This window comes from Xyrauchen texanus, chromosome 25, assembly GCF_025860055.1.
Source record: "Xyrauchen texanus isolate HMW12.3.18 chromosome 25, RBS_HiC_50CHRs, whole genome shotgun sequence".
In the NCBI taxonomy this organism is placed as follows: domain Eukaryota; kingdom Metazoa; phylum Chordata; class Actinopteri; order Cypriniformes; family Catostomidae; genus Xyrauchen; species Xyrauchen texanus.
In genome coordinates this window covers 42,323,326-42,338,839 of record NC_068300.1, presented here as the reverse complement: position 1 = coordinate 42,338,839, position 15,514 = coordinate 42,323,326, and the positions used below count along the sequence as shown (strand labels likewise).

General features: G+C 44.7%; 1 protein-coding gene across 5 annotated transcripts in view; it reads left to right on the top strand.

Moving 5' to 3' along the window:
• iqsec1a (IQ motif and Sec7 domain ArfGEF 1a) overlaps positions 1 to 15,514 on the top strand; it is a 193,549-nt gene that overhangs the window by 156,144 nt on the left and 21,891 nt on the right. For 4 of the 5 annotated variants that reach the window (XM_052091690.1, XM_052091693.1, XM_052091694.1 and 1 more), the window contains 5 exons: positions 7,945 to 8,224; positions 9,477 to 10,666; positions 10,961 to 11,122; positions 12,661 to 12,783; positions 13,054 to 13,220. In XM_052091690.1, the coding sequence (XP_051947650.1) occupies positions 7,945 to 8,224; positions 9,477 to 10,666; positions 10,961 to 11,122; positions 12,661 to 12,783; positions 13,054 to 13,220 (1,922 nt within the window). Of the gene's footprint in view, positions 1 to 6,224; positions 6,506 to 7,944; positions 8,225 to 9,476; positions 10,667 to 10,960; positions 11,123 to 12,660; positions 12,784 to 13,053; positions 13,221 to 15,514 lie in introns of those variants that run through there. The other variant, XM_052091691.1, reaches the window with a different exon arrangement.

Below are 15,514 nucleotides of genomic sequence, written 5' to 3'. Positions count from 1 at the left end.
GTCGTTGAGGCAGGACACTGAAGACTTCTTTGGCATGGGGATGATGGTGGTGGCCTTGAAGCACGTTGGAACAACGGCGCTGCTCAGAGAGATGTTGAAGATGTCGGTAAGAACATCTGCTAGCTGGTCTGCACATCCTCTGAGCACTCTGCCAGGAATGTTGTCTGGTCCAGCAGCCTTCCGTGGGTTGACTCTACGTAGAGTTTTCCTCACATCTGCCGTGGTAAGACAGAGCACCTGGTCGTTGGGAGGAGGGGTGGACTTCCTCGCCATCACGTCGTTCTGCACTTCAAACCGAGCGTAGAAGTCGTTCAGCGCATCTGGAAGGGAGGCATCTTTGTCACAGGCAACTGATGTTGTCCTGTAGTTGGTGATGGCCTGGATGCCCTGCCACATGCGCCGTGTGTCACCGCTGTCCTGGAAGTGACTGTGGATTCTCTGGGCGTGTGCGCTTTGCCTCTCTGATTGCCCGTGACAGTTTGGCCCTAGCTGTTCTTAGGGCTGCCTTATTGCCTGCTCTGAAGGCGGAGTCCCGGGACCTCAGCAGCATGCGCACCTCCGCAGTCATCCACGGCTTCTGTTGGAGCGTGTGGTGATGGTCTTGGAGAAAGTGACATCATCAATGCACTTGCTGATGTAGCTGGTCACTGATGCTGTGTATTCCTCCAAGTTGGTAGAATCGCCATATGTTGCAGCCTCCCTGAACATGTGCCAGTCAGTACACTCAAAACAGTCCTGAAGAGCAGAGATGGCTCCTGCTGGCCAGGTTTTCACCTGCTTCTGAAGCGGTTTTGTGCGTCTGACTAGCGGTCTGTATGCTGGAATTAACATAACAGAGATGTGGTCTGAGTAGCGAGGTGGGGGCGGGGCTCCGCCCGTGCACGCCTGGGATGTTTGTGTAAACAAGATCAAGCCGTTAGCCCTCTCGTTGCAAAGTCCACATACTGATGGAATTTAGGGAGCACTGTCTTGAGATTTGCATGGTTGAAATCTCCGGCGACAATAAACAGTCCGTCGGGGTGAGCGTTCTGCAGTTCAGCTCATAGCCCCATACAGTTCACAGAGCTTCCTTAGCGTTAGCTTGGGGAATGTAAACTCCAGTTATGCAAACAGTGGTGAATTCCGTGGTAGATAAAAAGGTCTGCATCTAACAGTCACAAGCTCCAACAGCGATGAACAGTAACTAGAGACTAGCATAGAGTTCTTGCACCATTCGTGTTGATGTAAACACACAAGCCACCACCGCGAGTCTTACCGCGAGAGAGCTGTATTTCTGTCGGCACGAAACGAGGCGAGCCCGTCTAGCTGAATGGCGGCATCCGAACTCTGTCGCTGAGCCACGTCTCCGTGAAAACAAAGACGCAGCAGTCTCTAAACTCACGCTGCGTAGCCTGCTGGAGTCGGATATAGTCCAGTTTATTGTCCAGGGAGCAAACATTTGAGAGCAGGATAGACGGAGAGCCGGCCGGCTAGGGTTTGTTTTAGCCTAGCATGGACCCCGCCCTCTTTCACGCTTCGCTCTCGCACACCGCTTACGACGTCCTCTCCCCCGGCCACCGGCATCAGGCGACGCCGAGGGCTGGAGGCCTGGTTTCCGCAGCAAGCCGAGTACGTGTAGCGCCTCCTGCAGGTCATCATGCAGCTTGGTTTTTGCATGAGTCTTATATTTGAGTAGTGTCTGGCGATGGTAGACACGAACACTGGTTGCTCCGATGTCCATGTGTTGTAAAAGTCGGGCTTTTTTAACAAAAATAGCACCATTGTGGATCCGGAGTGGCCGCTGCGTGCTACCGCGCCGCCATCTTGGATCATTTCAAGTGAACTGGGAACGTTTGGAGGAGGTCCCTGTCCGCGAGATGTTCTCCGGCGGAGCTTTTCAGGCATCCCTGCGGAGGTTGGGGACATTGAACCGGAGTGGGCAATGTTCAAAGCTTCCATTGCCGAAGCCGCGGTGGAGAGCTGCGGCCTCAAGGTTTTAGGTGCCGCAAGGGGTGGTAACCCTCGAACACCATGGTGGACACTGGTTGTCAGGGAAGCCGTCCGACTGAAGAAAGAGGCCTTCTGGGATTTGTTGTCCCGGAGGTCTCCGGAGGCAGTTGCAAGGTACCGACAGGCCTGAAGGGCTGCAGCCTCGGCCTCGGCTGTGAGGGAGGCAAAGCAGTGGGTGTGGGAAAAGTTCAGAGAAGCCATGGAGAAGGACTTTCGGTCCGCACCAAAGTGCTTCTGGAAAACCGTCCACCACCTTAGGAGGGGGAAACGGGGAACCATCCAAGCTGTATACAGCAAAGATGGGACGCTGTTGACCTCAACCGAGGAGGTTATTGGGCGGTGGAAGGAACACTTTGAAGAACTCCTAAATCCCAACACGCCCTCTATGCTAGAGGCAGAGCCGGAGGCTGATGGGGATCAGATTCTATTTCCCTGGGGGAGGTCACTGAGGTAGTCAAACAACTCCGCGAGTGGCAAAGCCCGGAAGTGTTGAGATCCGACCAGAAATGCTGAAAGCTTTGGATGTGGAGGGGTGTCATGGATGACACGCCTCTTCAACATTGCGTGGAAATCTGGGACAGTGCCTAAGGAGTGGCAGAACGGGGTGGTGGTTCCCCTCTTCAAAAAGGGGGATCAGAGAGTGTGTGCCAACTACAGGGGTATCACACTTCTCAGCCTCCCTGGTAAAGTTTACTCCAAGGTGCTGGAGAGGAGGGTTCAGCCGATTGTCGAACCTTGGATTGAAGAGGAACAATGCGGTTTTCGTCCTGGCCGTGGAACAACGGACCAGATCTTTGCTCTTGCAAGGATCCTGGTGGGGGCCTGGGAGTATGCCCATCCGGTCTACATGTGTTTTGTGGATCTGGAGAAGGCATATGACCGGGTCCCCCGGGAGAGACTGTTGGAGGTGCTGCGGGAGTACGGGGTGGGGGGGGTCCCTTCTTAGGACGTTCCAATCCCTGTACGTCCAAAGCGAGAGCTGTGTCCGGGTCCTCGGCACAAAGTCGAGTTCATTCCACGTGAGGGTTGGTCTATGCCAAGGCTGTGCTTTGTCACCAATCCTGTTTGTGATATTCATGGACAGGATATCGAGGCGTAGTCGGGGTGGGGAAGGTGTGCGGTTCGGTGGGCTGGGGATCTCATCGCTGCTTTTTGCAGATGATGTTGTCTTCATGTCATCATCGGTCCGTGACCTTCAGCTCTCACTGGATCGCTTGGCAGTCGAGTGTGAAGCAGCTGGGATGAGGATTAGCACCTCTAAATCTGAGGCCATGGTTCTCATTATGAGGATTAGCACCTCTAAATCTGAGGCCATGGTTCTCAGCAGGAAACCGATGGAGTGCGTACTCCAGTTAGGGAAGGAGGTATTTCCCCAAGTGAAGGAGTTCAAGTACTTCGGGCTAATCCTCATTAGCATGAGGATTAGCACCTCTAAATCTGAGGCCATGGTTCTCAGCAGGAAACCGATGGAGTGCGTACTCCAGTTAGGGAAGGAGGTATTTCCCCAAGTGAAGGAGTTCAAGTACCTCGGGGTCTTGTTCACGGGTGAGGGGACAATGGAGCGGGAGGTTGGCCGGAGAATCGGGGCAGCGGGGGCGGTATTGCACTCGCTCTATCGCACCGTTGTCACGAAAAGAGAGCTGAGCCGAAAGACAAAGCTCTCGATCTACCGGTCAATTTTTGTTCCTACCCTCACCTATGGTCATGAAGGCTGGGTCATGACCGAAAGAACTAGGTCACGAGTACAAGCGGCCGAAATGGGCTTCCTCAGAAGGGTGGCGGGGTTCTCCCTTAGAGATAGGGTGAGGAGCTCAGTCATCCTTGAGGAGCTCGGCGTAGAGCTGCTGCTCCTTTGCGTTGAAAGGAGTCAGTTGAGGTGGTTTGGGCATCTGGTAAGGATGCCCCCTGGCCGCCTCCCTAGGGAGGTGTTTCAGGCACGTCCAGCTGGGAGGAGGCCTCGGGGAAGACCCAGGATTAGGTGGAGAGATTACATCTCCACACTGGCCTGGGAACGCCTCGGGGTCCCCCAGTCAGAGCTGGTTAATGTGGCTCGGGATAGGGAAGTTTGGGGCCCCGCTGGAGCAGCTGCCCCCGCGACCCAACTTCGGATAAGCGGTTGAAGATGGATGGATGGATTTTTGTATAAAAATTAGGTAAACGAGTGAACACTATAAAACTACACTGGCAAATATTCAGTCAACTATATAATGAAGGTAGATTTTTTAACAGATAGTTTGAACTGCAGTATGTGCTCAGGACAAGAGTATTTTTCATAATTTCAGATTGTAACATTTCCATTGGGGCAAGTCACATACTGTATGTATTAAATTGTATATATATATATATAATACATTCAATACAGTGTTTGTTGGCCAAAACCATAGTTTGATATTTTGTTTACTTTTTACATTGATCCTGTTTCATAAATGATTTTGTGTTTTGTAATTATTTACTTGTTTAATTGCTGTAATAGGCTGTCTAATGGCAGATTCCATTGTGTACATATTCCAGTTTACCCCATATAGAGGACAACATGGCCTGGGACCAGTACAGCACTATTCCTCCTGGGCAATAACAGTAAAAATCTTGAATTGTTTTGTAGGTAATATTTGAATGTTTGTGTCTATGCAGAAATTGACTTTCAAAAATAAACTTGAGAAATATTTATTGGAGTAAAATGTGTGACAACTAGCCCTGGTGTGCCCTACTGCATGTACTGTATTTATCATGCTATATTTCTATATTTCTACTTTTTGTTTACATTTAGATTTATACATTTGCAATATTTTTCAGTTCGTGTGTTATTGTGTGTAGCTGAAATAAATTTCATGAGAAATGTTTTACATTTTAAAAGGCAGTATGGATGTTAAGCGGTGTGATGGTATGTGGGCTCAGAAGCACCCACAAGTGAGCAGACCGTTGCTGTTTGCCAGCACAGATGGTGTATGAGAAGCATCTCGAGAGATGTTATACAAGAAGTGTGAATTTCACTGTGTCCTGAGTACATTTCCACGCGTGCGTACATGCTTATGTGCGTGCGTGCATGTGTGTGTGGACATTAAACTAGCCCTGATGTCTAGTCCTCTCATAACTTTACCCTGTGCTTATTTTTAAAAGGTGAACTCATAATTAAGGGGAAAAACATACTGTGTTGCAGTCTTTATTCTGTACATGTATTGTACAAATTAGAAGTGCATGACATTTTGAGAAGTGCTACTTTCTGATAGCAAGCGTTGACACTTAAACATAAACAAAAATACTATTTTAGAACTTCCTTACTAAGTACTAAATCTATTCCTGTTACTAAACTTACAGAAGCCCTAAAACTACACCGATCAGCCACAACATTAAAAGCACCTGACCTGACCTCGTGCTGCCAAAACAGCTCCAACCCGCATCTCAGAACAGCATTGAGATGATATTCTTCTCAACTCAATTATACAGAGCAGTTATCAGAGTTACTGTAGACTTTATCAGTTCAAACCAGTCTGACCATTCTCTGTTGTCCTCTCTCATCAACAAGACATTTCCGTCTGGAGAACAGACGTTCTTTGTGTTCCACAAAAAGAAAAGAAAAAGTCATATGGGTTTGAAACAACATGAGTTAAGGATGACAGTTTTCAATTTTGGGTGTGCTATTCCTTTCAAAACTCTGGACAAGTAATCTCTGTACTGGACTCAGGACGACTTTAAAAATGATCAATAAAGATGAAGTAGGGCAATGTCAGTGTGATAATGAAAATGCCCCTCACATTATATTGTCAGCTTAAATTGCACTTAAATGTTCAGATGCATACAAACATGTTCCAACTAGATCTACTGTGTTTATTTTGTAATCTCATCCTTGAATTGACTACATCACTCTACTCTCTCCTCTCCACCAATATCTAGTGTGTGGTGAGGATTCTGGCACACTATGGCTGACGTCACATCATTCAGGTGGATGCCGCACACTAGTGGTGCTTGAGGAGATTCCCCCTATACTATGTAAAGCGCTTTGAGTGCATAGAAATATGAATTCTTTTTTTTACTGTGATATTTTAATGAATTAGAGCTAATACACAGTACTTTACTCTACATTGCATCAATCTACTGTGTTTTGGATCATTACATAATGAGGTGTGCTTGGTTTACACCGCAGCTCAGCGTGTCCTGTTTCACTGAAAACTGTTTGCTCAGTCTTATGTACAGTACACACGTGCATGTGACCGCAGGCATGACTGTGTGCTGGTTGTGTGTCAGGACGGCAGTCAGGAAGTTGTTGAAGGAACTTTTAATATGTTATACTTGATTTAATCAGTATAAGTAACATGCAGGAGCTCATGGCTTTACGCAATGCGTGATGTAGTTGTTTGTAAATGATTGGTTTGATCGGGACTTTATTTGGGAACTTTCTCTGCACTTTGAACTCATTGCTTCTAATGGCAGATAAGAGGAAGAAATGGGATTTCTTTGGGAGCAGAAACTCTTTTTTTGGAAGACAGTCACGTCATAATGCTATGAAGAGGAAGAGTGAGTGAGTAATGCTCATAGACATGACTGAATGAGGTCTAAGTAAATACAGGGTAAATGTCTTCTTTTATTGAGTTTGTATGGTGAACATGTGCAATCCAATAATACATACAGTATATGATGGTCTGACACTTTCTTAACTTGAATGTTTGAAACTTAAACTTCAGTATATTTGATTGAATATGCTGGACACACAATAACATGATCTGTTGAGAGTATTTGTGTTGTAAACTGATATTATTTTACTATATTATACTATTAACGTATTACTAAAAGTTTAGTGTTACACTTTACAATAAAGTTCCATTCGTTAACATTAGCTGTTTTATAAACGAACAATGAACAAGATGTTTTTTACAGCATTTATTAATATTTGTTCATGTTGGTTAATAAAAACAGTTCATAGTGCATTAACTAATGTTAACAAACAACCTTTGTTCTGTTCATTAACATTAATTAACAACATTAGTTAACATAAAATAAACAGCATTAATTCATCATGATTAATGTTATTTTCAAATCAAAAGTTGTATTTGTTAACATTAGTTAATGCAACTATGAACTTACATGAAGCAATGAACATTAAAAGATGAATAAATGTTGTAAAAGTATTGTTTGTTGTTAGTTCATGTTATCTAATGTTGTTGACTAATATTAACAAATGGAACCTTATTGTAATGTGTTACCATGTTTATTATAAATATGTTTTCTTTTGATGCCTGGAGGAATGTAATTAGGCCTGACATCAGAAAGATGAGCTTCATTGTTCTGATTTTTCCCCTCAATGTCTAATTTTACTCCAGCAAAAACAACTAGATTAATACATTTTCTGAAAAGGGGGCTGCAGTGCAATGCTAGTGTGTTCGAGGTGGTATCTTCCGTCCTTTGAATGACATGTTAAACTGAGGTCCTCCTGACTCCCTGTGGTCATACACATTTTGTAAAGAGTGGGAGTGTAAACCCCGTGTCCTAACCAAACTCCCTCATTGGCCCTTATCCATGAATTGGCTCTATCACTCTAATCTATCTTCTCTCCACTGATAGCTGGTGTGTTGTGAGCATACTATTGCTGCCACTGCATCTTTCAGGTGGATGCTGAACACTGGGGGTAGTCGAAGAGAGTCTCCTGCTCCCTTTGTAAAGCACTTTGAGTTCTGGATTGTTGCTATGGTCACTTTTTGGTTTTTTGGGTGGATACTAGGGTGTTCTAGGTGGTTGTTATGGTGTTCTTGGTGGTTGCTAGAGTGTTTTAGGTGATCACAAATGTGTTCTGGGTGGTTGCTAGGGTGTTCTGTGTTGTTGCTAGGTAGTACTGTAGCTTACTAATCCTGGTCAAAAGAGTTCATCTTCAATCTCTATGACATTCTGGTCTATTATCCTCCAACAGGCTAAATTGTAGCATGTAAATATGCCATAAATCTTTTCTTTTCATGTCTTCTACAGTGTGGAGGGGGATGTTCAGAGCAGTGAGCCTGGCCCTTCATTGGACGACAGTACAGGATATGGACGTAGCCCTGTGACACACAGTTCTTCCTTGAGTCCAGACCAGTTTGACAGCTCGCTGTATGGCCAGACCGTCCATCCAGGCCCACAACGACCTCAGAGACCCAAACTCCAGCACTCACAGTCTATCCTCCGCAAACAGGCTGAAGAGGAGGCCATAAAACGCTCACGCTCTCTCTCTGAAAGCTATGAGCTCTCCACAGACCTACAGGACAAGAAGGTACAATGACGTGAATAAGAAGTTTGAACTAACCCAGTGCTTCTCAACCGGTTTTGCTTCAGGTCCCGGATTTTACATTGGTAATCAACCCAACCCAACATAGTACCAAAATTGTTTATAGAGCACAACAGTTGATTCTGAATGTAAATAAAAATAATAATTTTTAACTTTTAAACCGTTACAAACAGACATATCATGAGCTCAGAGGTTGTTAATCGATGTATACGATTCTGTTGAAGTCCACATTATACTTCATATTCACATAGCTTCTCTAAAAAGCATGTTTAATAGCAGAATTCCTGGTGACGAACTACACAACACATAATCCTGAAGAGAACGATCCACCGCTCAGAGAATCATGGTGAACAAACTGCACCAAAAGAGCTCTGCAGCGACCGCTACTCCCATGAATCACCGTGAATGACACAATCGAGTTGCTCTCCCTACACTTTCAAACTACTGATATATTTGTATATAACTGAATATTTTACAATAAAATTAAAATATATTGCTAATATACTTAGAATCAACAACTTTTAATCAATAGTTCAATTTGATTACATCATTCACAATGCTTCATGGGATTGTAGTTCATTCTCTCATTAGACGTTAAGAACACTATTGTACCTTTGTTTTTGTTTTTTCAAATCCTCTTTTTTCATCAAAGTTTATATTGGTTTGGTTCATGGCTTACATGTCCTCTAGAGTTTGATTAGATTCAGTGCCTTCGATATCAACAACGAAAGATATGGGAAGTGTTTTCTCATGACTTTTAAAGGTTATGTGGTTAGTTGCATTTTATTATTTCCATTCAGCATTGTTTTTCCCTGCTGTCTGCAAATGTAGAAATCAGAGCAGTGCTGCAACCCATTTTTGGGTCTTGACCCAACAATTGTGAATCACTGAACTAAACTTTAGTACAACTGAAGTACTTTTATTTTGTTGTGGATCACAGGCCCCTTAATCGAATTTAAATCACATGACAGCAGACTATGATGTATCGGCAAACATCGGATCGCTGGCTAAGAGAATCGATATAAGATTGTTTTGTGATGGAACTTGCGATTCAGATCCCTAACCTACCTTCTGTTTTCTAGTTTATCGCCTCAATCATGAGAACATTGTTTGTGTATTACAAACTTTTTAAGCTCTAAAAGCATTTGTTTATATCAATTGTTCCCCCTAATTGTAAGCCCATGATTCCATTGCTTTTTTGTTATGCTCTTTATCGTATATTTCTTGGTTTTCCAAGGTGGAAATGCTTGAGCGGAAATATGGAGGCCGTTTCATAACTCGCCATGCTGCTCGCACCATCCAGACAGCTTTCCGCCAATACCAAATGAACAAGAACTTTGAACGTCTCAGGAGTTCTATGTCAGAGAACCGCATGTCCCGCAGGATCCTTCTGTCCAACATGAGAATGCAGTTCTCTTTTGATGGACCTGAGAAAGTCCACAGCTCCTTTTTTGAGGGGAGGCACATGTCTCTTATGGATGACACCAGCCAAGTAGGAACCATGATACAAGCTAGAGAGAAGGTTCCTGCCATTTTGGAAGCCCCAGAATCTCAAAGCGATTTAACGGATACCATCACAGAGCTGGAGGATGCTTTCTCCAGGCAGGTGAAGTCGTTGGCGGAGTCCATTGACGATGCTCTGAACTGTCGAAGTCTGCACAGGGAGGAAGTCCAACCTGAGCAGGCGGTTTATCCAGAGGACATGCAAAAAGAAAATGAACTTCCTCACCCTGAGGTCTGCGATGTAACGCTCTTCATCAATGAAGACGAGTTCTCTCCACCCGTTCAGCCTTCCTGCTCTATTGAGCAGCCGTCCAGCATGGAATCTGAGCAGCACACCCAGTCCATCAGCTCCTCGCAAGAGTACTGGTCCATGGACGGCAAAGATGACAAGGTGGACACGGACATTAGCTGCAGGAGCACTCCATCCCTCGAATGCCAGGAGCCTCGGCCCAGTATGGACCATTTACCCCTGCTGACCATAGAGTCACCCATTAACAGCTCAGTGGACATGAGTGATCGCTCCGAACTTGGTTCGGTCAAGCAACAGGACATTCACCAACAGACTGTAGCAGGTCCATGGGCCAGATCCAAGAACATCTCACATGGACTACCTCCCAGTGTTCCCTCACTTTCTCAAGACGAGGAGCCACTTAGACACCGGCAAGTGGAGTGTCACCTGGCCACCAATGGCAACCGGCAGAGCAAATCTGACTTTTCAGATGGGGATAATGACAGTATCAACAGCAATTCAAACTCAAACGACACAATCAACTCAGAGGCCTCATCCAGAGACAGTTTGAGAGAACAGGCTCTCAGCAAACAGACGTACCACAAAGACACTCGCAATAGCTGGGACTCACCGGCGTTCAGCAGTGACATCGTCCGCAAGAGACAGTACCGCATCGGCCTCAACCTCTTTAATAAGTATGTATTTTATTTGATTATATTACACATATATGGTGTTTTTTGTGTATATGGTGGCTAGTTGCTAACAGTAGTGCTACAAATGCCAGTTGTATAGAAGTTTAACCTTTCAAGGAACTTTATGTACACATTCAGTCAGAAATTATCTTTCAAAGCCAGGATTATTAAGTCATTACCTGACCGCAATGTTTTTCTCTTTCGGCTTACATGTCCTTTATGGACTGTGATGTCACCTGATATTTGTTTTCAGTAAGGTTAGTAAGAAGGTAACTTGATGTGATAATGCACTTTCAGAAAGCCAGAGAAGGGCATACAGTACCTGACAGAGAGGGGCTTTATTCCCGACACGCCCGTGGGTGTCGCCCACTTTCTTTTACAGAGGAAGGGTTTGAGCAGGCAGATGATTGGGGAATTTCTCGGGAACCGGCAGAAACAATTTAACAGGGATGTCTTAGAGTGAGTATTTGCAATTTTTTTCTTCACTGTTCACTGTTTACATCATGTCACTTCCCTTATTTAATATAATGCACATTTCAGAAACTGGGTACACTTTGATGTCCCATTACATTTTTAAGAGAGACAAATACCATTTTGAAGGTAATGACTGAAAACATAATATTTAGCATATAGCACTGAGTGACAGCTTAATTAAGCTAAATTTACAAACCCTTTAACTTGCGACTCTGTTTGCTATTCTGGTATAGTTTTATTTATTTATTTATTTGATTCATTTTATATTTTAACCTGTTCAGCTCTGTATAACTCTGCAGAGTGGGGCCAGATGTTAATGTTAAAAAATAAAAAAAATGAATATATAAGTCATATGTGGTACAATAATGAAGCTTAGAATCTAAAATGCTTGCATTTATGTTACATAAAATAACAAGATAACACCTGAAAACCTCCATGTCGCAAATAAGCGCCACCCTGTGGTGAGAAATATAAATATTATTATAAAAGTTTTTCAAATATTATTAAAATAGTCAAGTCATATTTCAAATGAAAGGTCTTGTTCTCAGTAATGCAATCTATTTTTTATTATTCAATGGAATCTAGAATGGAATATTCTAGTCTACTCAGAGGCCGAGAAATTCAATGGACCAATGGGATCATAAAATAGACTGATTGTCAATGGATGAGCACATGGGGAGTGATCTGCTGCTTTAAAGTGCCACCAGCATTTCAGATCTGTAGATTTTGATGGAAGGTGATAGAGGATCATTTTGTTTTCCTTGTACTTGCTGCCATCTAGTGGAATGAACTTTTATTATTTAATAAAAATAACTTTTTATTATTGGACCAATATTTTGCAGTTAGTTCACTCACTGTATGTGTGTAAAATGAGCTTTTTCATTTGGGTGTGAAAAAAACAGGCAGCAGCCAAAATATGCAGCAAATAAAACCTCAAAATCACACAAATTACCACATTTTTGTAATGCTTGGAAAAATAAAACATACATATAAAATAAACAGAAAGTATAACAGCTCATGTAATATTTAGTTTGACCTATTGATGCCGACAATTTATGAAGGTGAAACATCCCTTTCACTGACCATTTATAGAGCAAGAAAAAAAGTGTTTCAGACCCTATTTTGTACTCTGTTCATGGAAAGTGCCATCTGTTGGGTTCAGCTGGCATGTACAGACATGACATTTGAAGTTACATTGAAGTCTTTGATTGTGACCTTTTTTTTATGTTACAATCTGGTAATTACAAGGGTATTATGCTATAAATGTGGTTTTATGCTATAAATCCCCATAATTCAAATCACTTAAAAAAAACATAAAAAAACTATGTTTTATTGAAAATGTAAAAATGCAGAAAGTTTTTTATGAGGGTTAGGTTTAGGGGATAGAATCTATATTTCATTCAGTATAAACATCATTATGTCTATGGAGAGTCCTCATAAGAATAGCCGCACCAACGTACGCGTGCGTGTGGGTGTGTGTGTGCGTGTGTGTGTGCGTGTGTGTGTGTGTGTGTGTGTTGTAGTTGTGTGGTGGATGAGATGGATTTCTCAGGGTTAGAGTTGGATGAAGCTCTGCGTAAATTCCAGTCTCAGATCCGTGTTCAGGGTGAAGCACAGAAGGTGGAGCGAATGATCGAAGCATACAGGTGTTGTCAAACCACACAACATACATCCACTACACAGCACTACTTTCAACATTACTGCATGTTTATCTTTTATTTGTTTGTTTGTTTTTCCTCTGTATTTGTGTGCCATTTATATGCTTATTGTAGTTTTCTTGTTACATGCATTGTAACTCACCTCGCAAATGTTTTATTAACCATTATGTAGCATTATGTTTTTGAAACCTCAATAACTCAATATTAGAACTCAATAGTTTCTAACTTGATGTGTGAAATATGTTTTTGTGCCTGTAGTCAACGCTACTGCATCTGTAACCCTGATATCGTCCGTCAGTTCAGAAACCCTGACACAATGTTCATCCTGGCGTTTGCCATCATCCTCCTCAACACAGACATGTACAGTCCAAACGTCAAGATGGAGCGCAAGATGAAGCTTGAGGACTTTATCAAGAATCTAAGAGGTTTTTATTGAAACACGCTCTTGTTCCCCGTTTGTCGCTCACTTCGACGTTGTGTCAAAGAAGCGACACTAGGGGTCTCTCTTGAGAGCCTCGCACATCTCTAAACTTGAGAAAAGGCCAATGAGAAATTGGCAGACAGATTTTGCATGTCCCGCCCCCGGACATACGGGTATATAGGGAGGGAAATGCATCTGTCCATTCAGATTTTTCCTTCGGAGACGAGCGGTTGTGTGATCAGCTGTATTCACTGACTCTGTTCCATTCATCTCTACAGAGTGTATGCTGTTGGATCTATGGCGCATATCGGCGGCTTTCTCCTTCTCTGCATAACAGTTCTGCTTTGGACCTGGGCGCTTTGACAGCGCTTCTAAAAGAGAATATTTCACTAAAAGAGTTTATTTCTCTAAAAGAGCAATATACAGTGGCGTTGAACGTCCTTTTCAGGACGCGTCTTTATAAAGATGACCTTCCGCCCTTGTGTAGTTCCTGGATGCGGTCGAGTTCTCTCTGCTCCTGACGGTCACAGATGCTGCCTCGTGTGTCTGGGCAGCGATCACACCGAGGCGGCATTTGTGGATGGTTCGTGTTCTCACTGTGAGAAACTTACCATCGCAGCATTGCAGTCATGGCTTTCCTTCCTAAAAAGTAACGCCACTCCAGCCGGCCCCCGCACCGCTTCTTCAGACTGCAGACTGGAGCAAGGTAAGTCCTTTGAGTCTTCTCTCAGCACCAGAGCCTCGGGACGTGCTTCTGCCTCCAGATGCCATATTGCCTGCTCCGTCCGCTGTGAAGCCTCGCCAGGTACGTCAGAAACAATCGTCCCCTCAGTGCCCCTCGCACGGAGCTTGGACGCGTGGCTTTCACTTCCCAACCTGTCACGCTGGTTGGCCAGGACCATCCGACCTGGCTATGCGATTCAGTTTGCCAGGCCCCTGCCCCCTTTAGGCGGTGCCAGCTTTATCTCGTTGCACTCGAAGACGCCAACACCCTGCATGCAGAGATTACGACCCTTCTATTCAAAGACGCGATAAAGCCTGTCCCTCCAGCCGAGATGAAGAAGGTTTCTACAGCCCTTACTTCATCGTACCCAAAACAGCGGAATGTCTCCAAACAGAGGTTTTCCCACTGGGTTATTGACACCATATTATTGGCCTATCACACCCAGTCTATGCCCGCCCCTTGCGGGTTCGAGCACACTCGACGAGAAGTGTGGCATCTTCGTGGCTCTGGCACCTCTAGCACCTCCCTAGCAGACATATGCAGAGAAGCGGGCTGCGCAACACCCAATATCTTTACGAGATTTTACAGTCTTAGGGTTGGTTCGGTTTCATCCCGTGTTCTCTCAGGTCTGAGCCGGTAGAACTCGGTAATGCTGAACAACTGACCGAGTGTACCGCTTGCATCTAGCGCCTTTCCCCTCCACTGAGGTGATCTTGTGCACTCTTATCCCAGGTGGCCTCACTAACTCGGCTCCCTGAATGACTCCTCCTTAGCCCTCTAGTCTGCGAATTCAGCTAAGGAATTCCCTGACCACACCCACTACGGGTACTGAAACTACTCTGTACTGGAATAGGTGCTCCACAGGACAGGCCCCTGTGTGGATTAATCCCCCTGTGTGTATTTTCCACTGTACGGTCCCCCTACAGACAGACCTGTGTCTCCCTTGGGCAGACCCCGCTGCCCCCCGGTCGCCGTGTTGTAGCAACTCCTCCCTCACTGCAGGTAGGTTCTACCACCGCGCCATTCCCATATGTGGCCTGAAAACCCCTGTGGCATATTTCACCACTCTTTACCTCCCCACAGCCTGGGCAGGTGGTGGTCTCTGCCGGGTCTTTTCCCTCTGAAAGAATAGGAGTTGGAAAAGAATGCCTTCCCCGATGCGTGTGATAGCGTTGAGATGGCCACGTTAAAAGGCCCGGCTGGCACGGCCTGCTCCCATGCTTGGCACGTTGCTTTGTTCCCCCTTTGGGGTTCTGGGAACCTAAAAATGTTATGGGGCTTTTGGGAAGGGTACGTGCAGTCTGACGTAGCCTGTCACTTTTGCATGCAACCACCTGCCCGCACCTGCATCCGCAGCGCACGTACATGGTTCAGCGCATGCCGTGATTAAATATGGACCTCTAGTGTCGCTTCTTCAACACAAGTGAGCAACAGATGGGGAATGTCTAGGTTACTAATGTAAACTCCGTTCCCAGATGGAGGAAACGAGACGTTGTGTCCTCCCAGCCATGACGCTGAACATCATTCTCGGCTCCTCAGGGCAAAAACCTGAATTGACAGACGCATTTCCCTCC